Genomic DNA, 15,335 nt, shown 5'->3' with positions numbered 1-15,335 from the left:
AGAAAGAGGAGAAATGGAAAAGGGCAAAAATATAGCAAGCTAATTAGATGCCCTTGTTTAATTGACAATAGGGTAAAAAAGTTACCTTAACATAGGAGAGGAAGTACCCCAAATTTTGCATAAACTATTGTTGTGAAATACTCTTGGGAGGTCTGCATATTCCCAAGAGCGTTTCGCAACAATAGTTTATGCAAAATTTGGGGGGCGAACAGAGTGCATTATGGGCAATTGGAAAATAGAGAATTCGGGACACCGAACGTATGACCCACCTCCGTAAACAATAGAGACCTTAAGCAAGGGCGACGACGACGGCTACGAGAACGTTGTCTAAAAGTACTATAATTTTGAGTTTATTCCAAGTTGCCCGGCATGGAAAGCGTGCATTAACATTCCAGGAATAAAATTGGTGAGAAGGGTGTGGATAGTTAGAGAAAAAATTGAACATTAATCGTTAAGGAAATCGTTAACATTTATCGTTACTATTTATCGTTACTATTTATCGTTACCGAAATCGCAACCGTTTACGAAAAACTGATCTGAATACATCTGGACGGGGTCTGGGTTCTGTGTGCGCACGGTCCGGATTTTCCTCTGGGTTACCAACTTTCCTTTGTTTATTTCACAGGGAGACCAAAACTCTCTAGGAGGTGGTTCAAGAAATTAAAGGTAGGTGTTGTGTCTTGTGCAGATTGATTTTGAACTACGTTTTTTCGTGCAATCTTTGAGGCCAACAATGGTTTTGCGTTCAACCGGAAGATGAAAACCGAGACATTTAACACCAGGTATTTTCTGAGTACTGCAAACCACATTTCCGAGACAAGCGACAGCCGGAAATACGTAAAAGACAAATTACACCCCAGGAAAAATTAATTTTTACTAGGTATAGGTTTTTTACCTTCCCGGTAAATTTAAAAACTAGGGTAAACGCACCATAAATTAATAGGTCATTTCCGAGTTTTGCCTCTGTGTCAACACGAGTAAAACCATTCATATGAAAACGAGTTTCGCCCAAATGCATGTTCATTTTCATTTTCAATGTGTTCCCCTTACAGGACCTACGGGTTCATTTTCATGCAAATCAAACTCATTTCCATATGAAAGGGTTTGCACTTTGCAGACTCGTTTTGAAACAGAGGCACAAAGTAACTCGGAAATCGCCAATAAAAGGCTGTAATCGAAAATATTTCAACAGAGAACGTCATTTGTCCAGAAAAAGACCTCTGAGGAACTTGTGTAGCTTGATGTAAGACTATAGCTGTCGTGAAACATTCGAATTCCTTGTATAATCATTGATAGCTATTAAGGTGGCTGAACACAGTTTTTGATACCTGTGTTTCATTCACCTTTATCTCTAAAACCCTTGATCTCTCTGTCACCAAAAATGGCAGCAAGCAAGTTAACAACACAACTTTGGTTTTTTTGACGGTTAAGCTGACATATGTACCGTTGCCATGGCAACATGAATAAATATAAACAGGCCTTTAAAATCGGTTTTGTTTATTTGTAGAAAATCTAGTAATTAGATTTTCTTTATAATTTGCATGCAACAAGCTTGTAACGATTCTCACAAGTTAACACCATTTTGCTAATAATTTAACAGAGAGATCTGCGGGTGCAATTGCGCCTTAATTAATTTTTTTAAAATAATAACACTTGAAATATAAATAAGAAACTTCGTGGTTTCTTTTTGCTGCAAATGTTTTTTAAAAGATCCAAGATCTAGAGCCTGCTTCGTTTGCTGGGTGCTAAGTGTTGAATTTGTCGTTATGACTTCTACGGCTTGCGCTCGAGAAGCCAATTTTTTTCAACCTGTACGTACAATTTTAATAGTTTTCCTCTTGATTTCGCACCTCTCTCGTTGTAATTGGACTGTTTCAAATGCTTTTTCACAATTTTTTTCCTCTGAATAAGTTCTTTCTAACTGTCGAAACACTCGCAAACAAATAAACTGCGGCAAAGCGTCGTAAAACGAACTTTTCGTCCAGCTGAGTTATTGTAGTCGCGTCACGACTGAACTTTAATGACGAAACCCAATTTAGGCGCGCGCAAATTATGAAGCGATTAAACTCATTAATGATGAGATATTTTCAGTTTTCTTACTTCCGTTTCATTTCTTTAGAAAAAAAATCTTCCATATTTTTAATAAAATGTTTTTCTTTAACGACGGTTGTCGATGAAAACTCAACCTAAGCCAAAGAAATTAACTTTTCTCTGGCAATTGATTGATAAATTTACGCAATCGCTTGAAGATCCAACCAACCCCGTGAAGATCTAGTCTCCTGCGCAGCGTTTGAAAAACGTTTCCTCATACCGACATGCGTATGGAGAGGGAAAGTTGGGAATTGAACTAATTTTAACTTTCATTTAATTTTGTCTGTGAGAATTCCAGCGGCCTTTTACGGGGTTCGCTGGAAAGAACGTCCTCTATTTAGCGCTTCTTCATCTAGAATCTAGTTTCTTTGTAATATATAAAATGTCGGCAAGTGATGGCGTCATAAACTAAACCAAATTTTGATCAAATATGATGAGGCTGGAGAGATATCTGTTTGACTCTTCAGTGCTGTAAGATGCTATACTCAATGTGCTCCACAATATGAGCTTAACAGTTTTGCTACCATAGAAACATACTGGGCTCCAGACCTCCCCAATGTCAAAGGCTTTTCTGGCAACTTTTGGCATGCCATTTTGATATTTGCTAATGGTGCCTCATCTGCATGATCCAAACAGCATATAAATATGTCAGGTCGAATTCGCGGCCTCGTTTAATGATTTTCGAGCTGAAAATCACTAACATATCGAAATCAAGAGGATGGGGACTGGAAAAGAATGAGTTGCCATGGGAACACATGGTGCAGTAGGTGTGTTGCCTGTAGAACTATCAGCCCACCAAGTTTCAGTGGTCCGTGCTGCAAATTGACCAAGATAGATTTCTGTATATACTTGATATAATATTGGGTTGAGTGTATGAGGTCATTAGTCATCTCATTTGCATATGTTACGCACTTAAAACTTGAATATCTCTGGAACGAATGCAGATATTTGCAAACGGTAAACGGCGTCTTTATTCTTTTGTGGAATTCTATGTGATACACCTAAAAAATTGAGGGGTTAAAATTTGATCATAGTACCACTTTAAGGGAAAACTTGTTTTTGGTGCAGGATAAAATAGTCGTGCGATATTTCAGAGTATTAAGAAAATCTATTTCAGTCCTGATCAAATTATACCTCCTCCTTATATTATATTCTTATGCAGCTGATACTTTAGAGGGAAAACTTGAATTTATTCATATTCTATCGAGCACGATTATTTTGCGGAATTCCCAACCATATTTCCAGTTACCTTGGTTAATCTTCTTACGAGTGTCAATCGACCTAATGAAATAAAATCGAGGTCTAGTTTTAATAGCGCTCTTCCTGGAAATAGCGATTTTGGATTCCATAACTTATTAGAAGTTCGCTATCTAATTTTTCAGCCAAACTTTGTTCATTTTGTTGACCTTTTTGGACAATGAAACACGGTTGTTTAATTAAAATTCATATCTCGTTCACACTTTGCACAAACGCGGAAAAAGTGTGTACATATCACAAATAACACAAGAAACCCCATTCATAAATGGATGCCAGTTAAAAATTCGTTTGGAAGTATAAAAATTAGCCCAACTAACCTCGTTTTTGAGTTGATAACTCAAAAGAATTTTTACTCTCAAACGAGGTTAATTAGTTTGGCTAATTTAGATGCATACAAAAGAATTTAAATAGGCAGCCCGTTATGAATAGCGTCTATGGTGTCTCCTTGATTATGTTTAAACTTAAGAGCACGGAAAGATAATTATATGGAACTAAGCGGGTTTAGAATATAGGAAAGGCCAACCCACGACGTTGAGATTCGGCGACCATCTTGTTAGTAACAGTTATGTTACGAGAAATTTATGACAACAACTTTTACTTGTAAACTTAGTGTTATCCTAAAGTTTTAATCAATAAAAACCAAGATTGTTACTTTTATATTACTCACGTTACTTTATTTCGGTCAACCACCTAGGAATAGTCGGTTAAAATCAGGGTATAAAACGTATTAGTATCACCCAATTAGTGGACTAATGCAAATCCTGCATTTTGATTGGCTACGCTACTAGAGGACTATTAGCAATAGTCCTCGAGTAGCGAAATTGGCGCAATCGAGCGTGACGCTTTCTTTCGTTTTATTCCCAAATAAATATTTCTTCAACTTGCATTTACTAACTTTATTATTGCCTTTTCTGTCCGACTAGTTGGGTGATACTAGAACAATTAGACCCTTCGCCCTCAAGGGCCACGGGTCTAATTGTTAATTAGTCAACCTAGATAAACTCGAAGGGAAATATGCTAAGTAGCTTTGCGCGCAACTGCAGTAAAACCTTCTGCGCAATGCGCATTCCATTACGTTGGTCTAATTGACAGTTTGACAGTGAATTAATGGATCACGTGGTTGTCCCTTTAAAAGGAGCGTGACGAGTGAACTCCTTGGCTTTAACAGAAGACCACTTTCCAGGATCAACCTGGGCCTTGCAAGATTGTCTTGGAAATCCGCGAGAATCCTTTCGACAGCGATATCGTACACTAACAGAACATGGACGGGGACTATGTTCCAATTAGTGTTGCTGTTAACTGGGCATTTACAGTTCGAGCCGTTCTGAGTTAAGGCAATGCATGCATGAAAATTTCCGTGCAACGCAACTATAACAACACGGATTCTTGTGCCAGGCTTGCTTGGAACGTTTGACTTACTGTTCATATAGCGCGGGGTAATCAGATAAGGGAAAAAGCAAGCCTGAACGCAGACAGAAAACACAGTCTGGGTCTGAATTTTCTTGATCTTTTAAGGAGCTTGACGTTACCTTTACGCTCGTTTGTAGTTACTTGTACAGTATTGACAGTGGCAATAAACTGATTCTTTTTCTTTGAAATGCAGGAGAGCACAAAGTGACTTTGGCGATATACAGTGGTGTTCCTGATCCTGATTGATCGGTTCACTCTCGTCATGACAGGTTCAAAAGAATGAAAGAGCATCTGTACCGCGCCAGAATCACAGGGAATATTTACCGCCATCAGCACATGCCCGCCATTCTTGGCCACAAAGGTTTCCTAGTGCATCTACCACAGGCCGAGGAAACAGAATTGGTTGTAGGCCAGGAGACTAAGGAGCTACCAAAGCTCTTGCTTGAAACCATGCCAGAAGGTTTGATATCGGAGGCCTTGCGTCAGAAGATTTTGCAGGCAATTGAATTGACAAATGTGCCTAATCCTTCAAATGCGTCTCTTGAAGCCCAAACGGCTATGCTCCAAGAGGTTTCGCAAACTCCCAGTAGAGGATATAAAGCGGAGAAAATTCAGCATTATGTACCTAAACTCAACCTGGATCGGTGGAACAGTTACCCTCTTGTCCTAGGGAACAACAACTGCTACAACTATGCAAATGACAAAATCACCAACAGCTTTGCACAGCCTGGTAGAGCCAGTGGTCATCCAATTGGTCAAGTCACTCCAGAAGAGTTGCTTCAGCCTTCCGAAAGCGATGGTTTAGTGAAATTGGATGTTGGACCAGATGATCCTTGCCCCGAAGCACCTGAACAGCCTAACTACTTAGTGGCACTCTTCGTTGACCCAGGTTAGAAGAGAATTTATTCTTTTATCTAATTTTACTGTCAAAATAACATTGCAATTGAGAAAATCATGAAAGTAGAGGATTTGATTTCTTTTTGAATGATTAGTGGGAGAGATTAAGGCACTGTCACACGGATTTAACTCTTTTGGGTGAAAAATCTTTTAAATCACTTCTTCGCATAAAGTGCTCCCCAAAAATTTGCATAGTTAAAAGAAGAGAAATAGACAATCAATTTCTGGTTTAGAACTTGAAATACTGGCCAATTTGTTATGGTCTGTTGTCACCCTTGCTATTTGTAGCAACAGGGCACTGTTACAGGGGCGGATCCAGGGTTTTTCTTCGGAGGGGTGCAAGACTAAGGAATGGCGTAACTGACTGGTAAGGTAAACAAATAATAAAAAGCGAATACGAAGAAGAAGGCTTCATCTCAAGGGGGGAGGGGGATACGCACCCCCTACACCCACCTTCTAGATCCGCCCCTGTGTTAATAGATTCAATGCAAGAACAGCTCTCTTTGTTGGCTTTCAATTGCTGTGCTCACCTTTGAGTTCTTTTCTTTGATGTTTAGGTGTAGATTTTCATTGGTATCGCTTGGATGACAACGGACGCTGGTCCCAGAAGCCTGGCCCTGGTCCTGCTACAAATAAGGATGGGCATGGAAACTTGATAACTGATCCAAGGAAGGCTGCCAATTCTAAGCATGGCCCCGATTACAAGTTTGTTGCTTTTATGATGATCTTTACAAACATAATGGATGGTCGGAAAGGCCCACATCCTGGCACTAAGTAGTTGATCTTTTGTCCTGAAAGAACTAAACTGACAAATGCCAAATTTAAAGCTAGACCTAGATCTTTTTTTTGCCTCATAACCTAACTTGTCACGTGTTTAACTTTGGTAGACTTAGTACATGGATATTTCGTTTTTGCCTTATATTACGTTAACTGTTACAAACACAATAGATGTTCCGAAAGGCCCACATCCTAGTAGATCTCTTGAGTACTGACAGAACTTTGACAAAGGCCGGATTTTAAGCTAGATCTTTCTAGTCTGATAACCTAACTTGTTACGTGTTTAACTCGGTTATAAAAAGGCTTAGGTCAATGAAAAGGCTTAGGTCATGAACACTTTCTGTTGCTTTCAAATGAAACAAACAAGAAATGCATATCAGAATAGTAGGTTATAAGAGTGTAACTGTGAGGAGAACTAAGCCATCGTAAAAGGCAGAAATCTTGTAATGAGAAACGGTCAAATAAACATTACATGGCTACTGCCTTGTTTTTCGGTTATTTTGCAGTATTCGTTTAAACAGAGATTTAACAAATCGAATGTGGTTTAGGGTGGTATTCCGTACTCCGTATCGACAACGATATGCGTCATCACAGCAATCAAACTGAGATGACGCGTATCGTTGTCGATAAGAGTACAGACCACGCTAAACCACATTTCGATTTGTTTTTTTTGTTTTTTCCCACAATATCAACGTCAAAGAAATTTTTTTCAGAACGCGAGCTGAAAGCGGCATTCGGTGACACATTGACGCGAGCAACATTGTCTGGACACTTATCGACAACGGCAAATTAACCAATCAGATTGCGAGATTAGTAGCAACTGTGGTAAAAATCTATATACACACGACAGAAATATTATACCCAACTGAGAGGTGGTGATATAGTTTATAGAGGTTTATCATCATGTATACAGCTTGTTGAGTCCACTTGCACTAGCTCACTTAATTAGAATTGGCAAATTTGAAAAAGTAAAACATTGCCAAGACTAGAGCAGTTTTCGCGAGCCCGGGTCGCTAGCTATAGTGGTTCTTCGGACTATGATAATCGCTTTACCCAGAAAGTTAGCAGTACATTTTCTCAAAGGCTTTTGTCTTCTTATAACATAGAGGGCAAAACTACTGAATGCTGATTAGTCAATGAAGAGGGCATTTTTTCTTAGTTTTCCGTATGAAGAGGGCAAAATTACTCGCTCACTATTAGTCCTCAGGTTGCCTAGCAACAGTTTATGCTATCGAAAAGTTGTTGCTAAAAATTTTCTGCAACAATGGCGTCTCATTTCGAGATAGTTGACGAGGAATATATCGAAGAATTAAGATACTAATTCACAGACACTAATACAGGACTTTCGGTATTATAACATCAAAGAAAAATGTAAAAACAAAGCCAAATTATTATTTACAGACACTAATCTATATAGTTTCATTATAATTACATCGAAGAAAAATATGAAAACAAAGCCAAAAGTATTATTCATTGACAGTAATGGATGACTTTCATTATAATAACATCAAAAAGAATGATAAAAACAAAGCCAAATTGTTATTCACAGACACTAATGTATGACTTTCACTATAGTTAAGTCAAAGAAAAGTATGAAAACAATGCCAAATTATTATTCTCAGACACTAATGTAGGACTTTCATTGTAATTACATCGAAGAAAAGTATGAAAACAAAGCCAAATTATCAATTACAGACACTGACAGTCTCACCTGTAAAATTAAGGTGTCTCAAAATAGTGCTTTTTTGGATATCGTGTTTTTCCCGTGAAAAAGAAGCCAGATTCTCCTTCCACCCCCCACCCCTCTCCCCCATGTAGCAGATCATGAGTGCAAGATGCATGCAGTCGTGCTGCTAGGTCAGTGTTTTTCTTTTTTTTTTCAATAAAATTAAAAATAAGGAACAGAAGATTCACACTCGACTTACTCGAGTGTCTCAGGTGAAGAATTTTTACATATTAATATTAGTATTAATGCGTAGTCTTAACTCATACATGTTTTGGTTTTTAAGTGATTACGCCGCAAAACTGTCAAAAATGCTTAGAACTCTTACTTTTGTTGTACTTTTGCATCAAACCAAATAAAGGTAGACAGCAACAATTTTTTTTTATTATTTTGGTGCAACTTTCGTTACTAAAAGCAACTCTTGACTTTTTTGAGCAACTTTGTAGTTGAGTTACTAGCTTTTTGAGAAATTGCTGGAGAGTTTTTGCGAAATCTCTAGCAACTTGTAGAAAGCCCTAATCGGTATGGATCGTAGAGAGACAATGATCAGATCCCTGCCACAAACAAGACTCGTGAAAGATGGAGTATAAAGTAAAAGTACCTAGTTCTCAGTGCTCCTTGAAAATCGCGTGTTCGTCCTAACAGACCATTTAATGCCATTGACTTCATTGCCTGAAAGTATGCCCAAAAAAGTAAAAGAAAAAGAAACCGTAAATCCTCGAATTAGCGCCTACCCTCAAATAAGCGCCCCCTTCAAATAAGCGCCCTCTTCGATAAGCGCCTCTCCCCTCCCTCTGTTTTAATGAAGAGTGCAGAGACAACAAAGGATGTATGGTTTAACTTTTAGTCGTCTTTAATCACAAGCAAATTTAAGCACTGCACACTGGCGCAACAGATGGTAGAAAGGATCTGCTGGTTCATTGTCTAAAGCCCAACCAACCGTGTGCGGCGGGCCTAAACCGGTTTAAGGGGCTATATTACGTATCTCATCAAGAGAGACAGGATCCATCAGTGAGAGTTATCAGAGACTGACACACAAATATATTAGAAAATAAAACCGATCATATCTAACCACCATTTGGGAAAAATTGAATCAGCGCCCCCTCGATTAAGCGCCTCCTTCGAATAAGCGCCCCGCGTCTTCTTCTAAATTTGAAATAAGTACAACAAGCTTTAATTCAAAGATTCATGGTATTTCAATAACAAAACCAATCTAGAGCCCAGAGTCTCTCCGGCTCGGTCAGCCTGAGAGACTCTGGGCTCGAGATTGTAATAAAACCTTCATGGCCGCATAAAATCTCACTTTCGTGCATAGGCTTGGTTACAAAATTCTTACAATAAATAGCAACTGGACACAATTCTAGTAAGAAACTTCGACCAATCGTAGTCCAGAACATCACGACTTGTTAGAAACGGCACTACTCAGCTTAATTAATATGGACGGTGAGTATTCAGGAAACTTCTTCGTTTAGCTTTTTCTTATGTTAATTATATCGACTTTCCGGCGAATGGAGGGCGTCGTAGAAGACTGCGAGGTTTATGTAACTAATTAAAAGTTTCATGTTGAAGGACAATGATATGAACTGAAGAGTACAAAGCGCTGGCGGTAAAGATAACGATAGACTAACTTTAAATAAGCTCTCTTGTAAATCAGCAACACAATTCTTTGTTAAAAGTAAGTTTGTAACGCCTACTGCTGAAAAAAGGATGGTAAAAGCAAATCTGAATGAGAAAACAATACAACTCATTTATAGCCTTCCTTTCAAAGTCACCAAGGACACCAGACTTGCCATCTTTCAATTTAAAATTATTCATCACATCCTGCCAACAAACGCAACACTTTTTAGAGACGCACTTAAAGAATCCGATAAATGTCACCTTTGCTCTGAAAGACAAACACTAACCCACCTTTTCGCAACCTGTTTGAAAGTTAAGAGCTTTTGGTCTCAGTTTACTAACTGGTGGATTTCCAAAAATTCTGAGCCAATGACTCTTGATGAAAACAGGATAATATATGGTTATTAATAAAACATATTAAAAGATAAATAAATAAATAAAGCGCTGGCAATAGCAATGAATAATAATGTTATTTCGTCTTCCTATGCAGAAGAATACGTGGTGACTTTAGCAATATATAGTGGTCTTCCAGATCCAGTTTGGACGATTAATTCGTCCCATAAAAGCTTTAAAGCAGTGAAAGAACATCTGAACGACGCCAAAAGCAGGCGTACTACTCATCGACAGGGGCGCATGTCTTCAGTACTTGGATACAAAGGCTTTCTAGTGCATTCTCCCGCAGCCGAGCAGAACGAATTGGTTGTAGGCCAAGAGACGGCGGTCCAACAAAAGCTGTTACTAGAAACCATGCCAGAAGGGCTGATATCAGATGCCTTGCACAACGAAAGATTTTGCAGGCGATCAATTCAGGAACTGTTTCAGCAAGTGTTCCTGGTGGACCCTCCTGGTGTGACCTAACAATCGTCACCTTAAGATAGTTTCAGTCGAGAGACAGAACAAAGCAATACTTTGAAATGATTGATAAGTAAACTTTCATTCACTGAGCCGTCGATTTAATATTTATAGAACAAAATAAACAGTCACGAAGGAAAAGAAAGTCCCAAAAAGAGAGAATCATTTCGCTTAAGTGTGAGAAGAGGCCCCTATTTAGAGCTTTCAAATGTAAAGTAAAGGCTTAGAAAAAGGAAAAACAAGGGTGATTCTCTTTTCACATATGATGTTAACTCCCATAAACGTGGAAACCTCAAAGGTTGCATGCGAGTAAAGGAGCTGCTCAGTTGAATCATTTTCTTTTAGCTAATCCCTTACCTTACGAATCTTAAGGTCACCACTATTTTGCTCTTTTAATTTATTAACTAGGTTAGTTTTCAACGTCCAGCATCCCGATCTTTGCTCCTGTATATTTTCCGCTGAGTAATGTTCGAATAACCAAGATCGATAAAAAACGGTTGAGTGATTCTTAAAGGGTCAAAAGGGCCGCTTATTATACTTTCAGGGGTGTTCTGTATCATCATAAAGTACCGGTATTAAAACAGTGCGGTTTGTCATACAAGAGATACCAACGAAAATCGAAATCTGAACAGCAATTCGAAGAAAGGAAATAAAAAAACCCCAGTCATACAGCAGTTTTTGTAGTTGTGATTGTATCAAAAGGAATGATGTCATGAAACGTACCATATTCATGCGTTACTTCTTAGAAAAGCAGGAACTCGAAAAGGAAACGACTTTTTAAACAGGAAGTTGGACAAGAGAAACTTTCTAAACAGGAAATTCAATAAGGAAACAACGTCTTATTTTTTTTATGCAGCGAACTAAGTGCACGAGATTTCGCTCGTTTCAAGAAACAACAGTCCGTTGCCAAACGAGGCAACAGATGATAAGAAAGACGGATTCTACAGGCAAGTTGATAAGTGCAACAGAATGACGTGGTCATTGTTATGAGTGACCTGAACGCCACAAGTTCACAACAGAGATATGGAAGAGATAATAGGGAAACATGGACTGGGTAGCAGAAATGATTACGGTGAACGACTGTGTGACTTCTGTTCAATAAACGGCTTTGTCAGCACAGGAACATGTTTTCCACGTCGAGCAACCGGACATGCGCTGAGAATGGAGAGGAACAGTGACTGCATAGAGGGGATGGAGTGGTAGCATGAAGGAAGAAGGTAAGTTGGACGATTAAAGATTACGAGGAGGACAGTGGAAAAGACAGGACGGGTGCAACTTAAGATAGCATGGAAATTTGGAGACATGTTTTGTTAAGTTAAGAATATTGTTTACTTCCTGAAAATTGTCACGAAAGAGACTTCAATTTCCTTTGAAATGAGTCATCAAAATTGTATCGATCACCTGATCACGAGATGGTCACTAGACAGGGCGTATTGTTTATCATCCCAAGATCACGAGATGGTCACAAGACATGGCGTGTTGCTGCCCATCATCCCAAGATCATGAGATGGTCATCATGAAGACAAGAAGTAGCCCCTATTGTCCTTTTTCATCGTATCTATAACACAATCGTCGTTTGTGATTGGTTCTCCATGCGCCTATTTGACATTACAGGTGTGTAATTTTCGTAGCACGTAGCATATAAAGGGAACGTTATCACCAGTAGCGAAGACCACTTGTCCGGATCAACAAGGTTTTCTTGGAAACCCGTGAGAATTCTTTTGACAACGATATCATACACTAACTGAACATGGACGGTGAGTATTTCGATTAGTGTTGATGAGCTTTCTCAGTTCGCGCTGTTCTGGGTTACGGCAATGTAGGAAATTTTCCATGCATTTGTAAAAACTCGGATTCTTGTGCCCGGAGCGTTTGACTTACTGCTCATGTAGCATGAGTAATCAGATGAGAGAAAAGCAAGCCTGAGAGCTTGCAGAATCTGAATTCTTGATCTTTTCAGTAGCTGGACGTTACCTTTACGCTCGTTCAGTGTATTTGTACAGTATCGACAGTGACAATAAACTGATTCTTGTTCTTTGAAATGCAGGAGAGCACAAAGTAACATTGGCGATATACAGTGGTGTTCCTGATCCTGTTTGGTCGGTTCACTCTCGTCATGACAGCTTCAAGAGAATGAAAGAGCATCTGCACAACGTCAGAACCACAGGGAAGATTTACCGCCGTCAGCACATGCCCGCTATTCTTGGGTACAAAGGTTTCCTAGTGCAGCCACCAGAGGCCGAGGAAGCAGAATTAGTTGTAGGCCAGGAGACTAAGGAGCTACAAAAGCTCTTGCTTGAAACCATGCCGGAAGGGTTGATATCCGAGGCCTTGCGTCTGAAGATTTTGCAGGCAATCGAATCAACAAATGTACCTCATCCTTCAAATGTGCCTCTTGAAGCCCAAAAGGCTTCGCTCCAAGAGGTTTCGAAGGCTCCCAGAAAAGAATATAAAGCGGAGAAAATACAGCATTATGCACCTAAACTCAACCTGGATCGGTGGAACAATCGCCCTTTTATCGAAGCAAACAACAACTGCTACAACTATGCAAATGACAAAATCACCAACAGCTTTGCACAGCCTGGTAGAGCCAGTGGTCATCCTTATGGTGCACTGACTCCAGAAGAGCTGCTCAAGGCTTCCGAAAGCGATGGTTTGGTGAAAATGAATGTTGGACCAGACGATCCTTGCCCCGAAGCACCTGAACAGCCTAACTGCTTAGTGGCACTCTTTGTTGCCCAAGGTTAGAAAAGAATTTATTCTTTTATCCAATCCTACCGTCAAATAACTTTGTAATTGAGAAAATCATGAAAGTAGAGAATTTAATTTCTTTTTGCATGATTAGAAAGTTGCCGAGAGAGACTGGAGCACAGTCATAAGGATTTTAGTCTTTTGGGTGAAAAATCTCTTTTAACACAGCTTTACTTTACTACTGAATGAATTTCCTCTCCATAGTTAAAAGACTGAAGAAATCAAATGCACACTCGGGAAAGACAAATAGAGAACAAATTTCTGATTCTTAAACTTGAAACATCTATAATTATGAAACAACTGTAATTATGCACCCATTGAAATTAAGTGTCATTATCAACAACTAGCCAATTTGGACAACTAGCATAGTCTATTGTCACTGTTACCATCCGTAGCGACAGGTCACTGAAAAAGATTCAATGCAGGAAAAGCCCTATTTGTTAACAAAGCTAGACACTGAGTTTTGGATTTCAGTTGCTCTTCTCACTTTTGATTTCTTTTCTTTGCTGTTTAGGCATAGATTATCATTGGTATCGCTTGGATGACAACAAGCTGTGGTCCCATAAGCCTGGGAGAACTGCTGCTACAAAATATGATGGAGATGGAAAGTTGATTTCTGATCCACGAAAGGCTGCCATGTCTGGTATCGATTACAAGTTTGTTTCTTTTATGAAGATCTTTACAAATATAATAGAATAGGTGGTCCGCTTGACCCACATGCTAGCACTAAGTAGCTGATCTTTTGTGTCCTGAACGGAACTAGACTAACAAAGGCCAAATTTAAAGCTGGATCTAGATCTTTTATCTCATAACCTAACTTGTCACATGTTTAACTTTTGTAGACTCAGGACATGGATATTATTATATCACGTTATATTTCTTATATTACGTTAGCTGTTATGAGTTTAGTTCACGAACAGTATCGTCATAATCATGTTGCGATATTTTTCTGTTGCTTTCAAATGAAACAAACAAGAAATTAAATGGATATCAGATTAGCAGGTTATGATAATAAAAATTGTAACTGTGTGGAAAACTTGTCTTTTGTAAAAGGCAGAAATTTTTAAGCGAACAAAGGGTCAAATAAACAATACGTCTCTGTTGTCCTGTTTGTCTGTTAGTTTGCAGTATTCGTTTAAATAAACAATAGCCTCCATTTGGCGCGAAAATATGCTAGGATATTTGTCCGCGGACATTATCTGTTCCGAGAAGCGAATAGTTTTCCGAGAGCGTAGCTCGAGGAAGGCTATGAGTTTCAAGGAACAGATAATATCCAAGGACAAATATCCGAGTATATTTTTGCCCCAAATGGAGGCTGTGTTTATTATTCTTCAAATCTTTTTCGCAACGCGCGCAGTTTTGTAATTTGGCCAATATTCTCGGATATTCCCCAGGTTTAGCTGGGGAATATTCGGTCAAGTGACGTGTTTAGACCAATCGCGCGCGAGCGACAATATTTGATGGATTACAAACAGGGATATCTTAATTCACGCGACAGAAATATTACTCAACCGAGAGGAGGGGATATAGTTCATAGAGGGTTATCATCATGTATACAGCTTGTTTAGTCCACTTGCATTAGCTCACCTAAGAATTGGCAAATTTAAAAAAAGTAAAACATTGCCAAGACTAGAGCAGTTTTCTGGAACCCGCGTCGCCTCAACGGCCTGTGAAATTAAGGTGTCTCGATAGAGTTTGTTTTTTTCGAGACCATACCAAGCATTTTCAGTTATAATGGGAGTAACCTTTAAAAAAAGTCTCGTTCTCGAGATCGCCTCAAAACACAACTTCAAGACGCATTTTGGTATAATTTGACGGATTGTCATCAAAATAGTGTTCAACCGTAGTGTTATTCATAATTATGATGCGGAAAGTATAATTTGAGTTGTTTTTGCGATTTACTCCAGATCAAACATAAAGAAATTCTTTATTCTTGTATATTCTACTTGCCATACACCAA

General features: G+C 38.9%; 2 protein-coding genes across 3 annotated transcripts; both read left to right on the top strand.

The window, feature by feature from the left end:
- The first annotated feature begins 112 nt into the window (after positions 1-112).
- On the top strand, positions 113-6,931 carry LOC145467107 (uncharacterized). Of its 2 annotated transcripts, XM_081450644.1 has the most exons (3): positions 113-666; positions 4,952-5,647; positions 6,213-6,931. In XM_081450644.1, the coding sequence occupies exons 2-3, from the start codon at positions 5,038-5,040 to the stop codon at positions 6,431-6,433; spliced, it is 831 nt and encodes a 276-aa protein (XP_081306770.1). In that variant the 5' UTR covers positions 113-666; positions 4,952-5,037; the 3' UTR covers positions 6,434-6,931. The 2 variants fall into 2 exon arrangements, with proteins under 2 accessions (XP_081306770.1, XP_081306769.1); XM_081450643.1 differs by lacking the exon at positions 113-666 and having other exon boundaries at positions 4,337-5,647.
- A 4,477-nt stretch (positions 6,932-11,408) lies between these two features.
- On the top strand, positions 11,409-15,191 carry LOC145468960 (uncharacterized). Its single transcript, XM_081452677.1, has 3 exons — positions 11,409-12,381; positions 12,672-13,367; positions 13,890-15,191. The coding sequence occupies exons 1-3, from the start codon at positions 12,375-12,377 to the stop codon at positions 14,072-14,074; spliced, it is 888 nt and encodes a 295-aa protein (XP_081308803.1). The 5' UTR covers positions 11,409-12,374; the 3' UTR covers positions 14,075-15,191.
- The last annotated feature ends 144 nt before the right edge of the window (positions 15,192-15,335 follow it).

The sequence above is a fragment of the Orbicella franksi genome, chromosome 14 (genome assembly GCF_964199315.1).
Source record: "Orbicella franksi chromosome 14, jaOrbFran1.1, whole genome shotgun sequence".
Classification (NCBI taxonomy): Eukaryota; Metazoa; Cnidaria; class Anthozoa; order Scleractinia; family Merulinidae; genus Orbicella; species Orbicella franksi.
The sequence above is the reverse complement of the archived record's forward strand: the minus strand, read 5'-3'. Positions and strand labels throughout refer to the sequence as shown.

Coding starts and splice junctions, on each gene's coding strand:
- LOC145467107 (XM_081450644.1), top strand. CDS start 5,038: ATGAAAGAGCATCTGTACCGCGCCAGAATCACAGGGAATATTTACCGC. Junction 5,648..6,212: donor GGCACTCTTCGTTGACCCAG/GTTAGAAGAGAA, acceptor TTTGATGTTTAG/GTGTAGATTTTCATTGGTAT.
- LOC145468960 (XM_081452677.1), top strand. Junction 13,368..13,889: donor GGCACTCTTTGTTGCCCAAG/GTTAGAAAAGAA, acceptor TTTGCTGTTTAG/GCATAGATTATCATTGGTAT.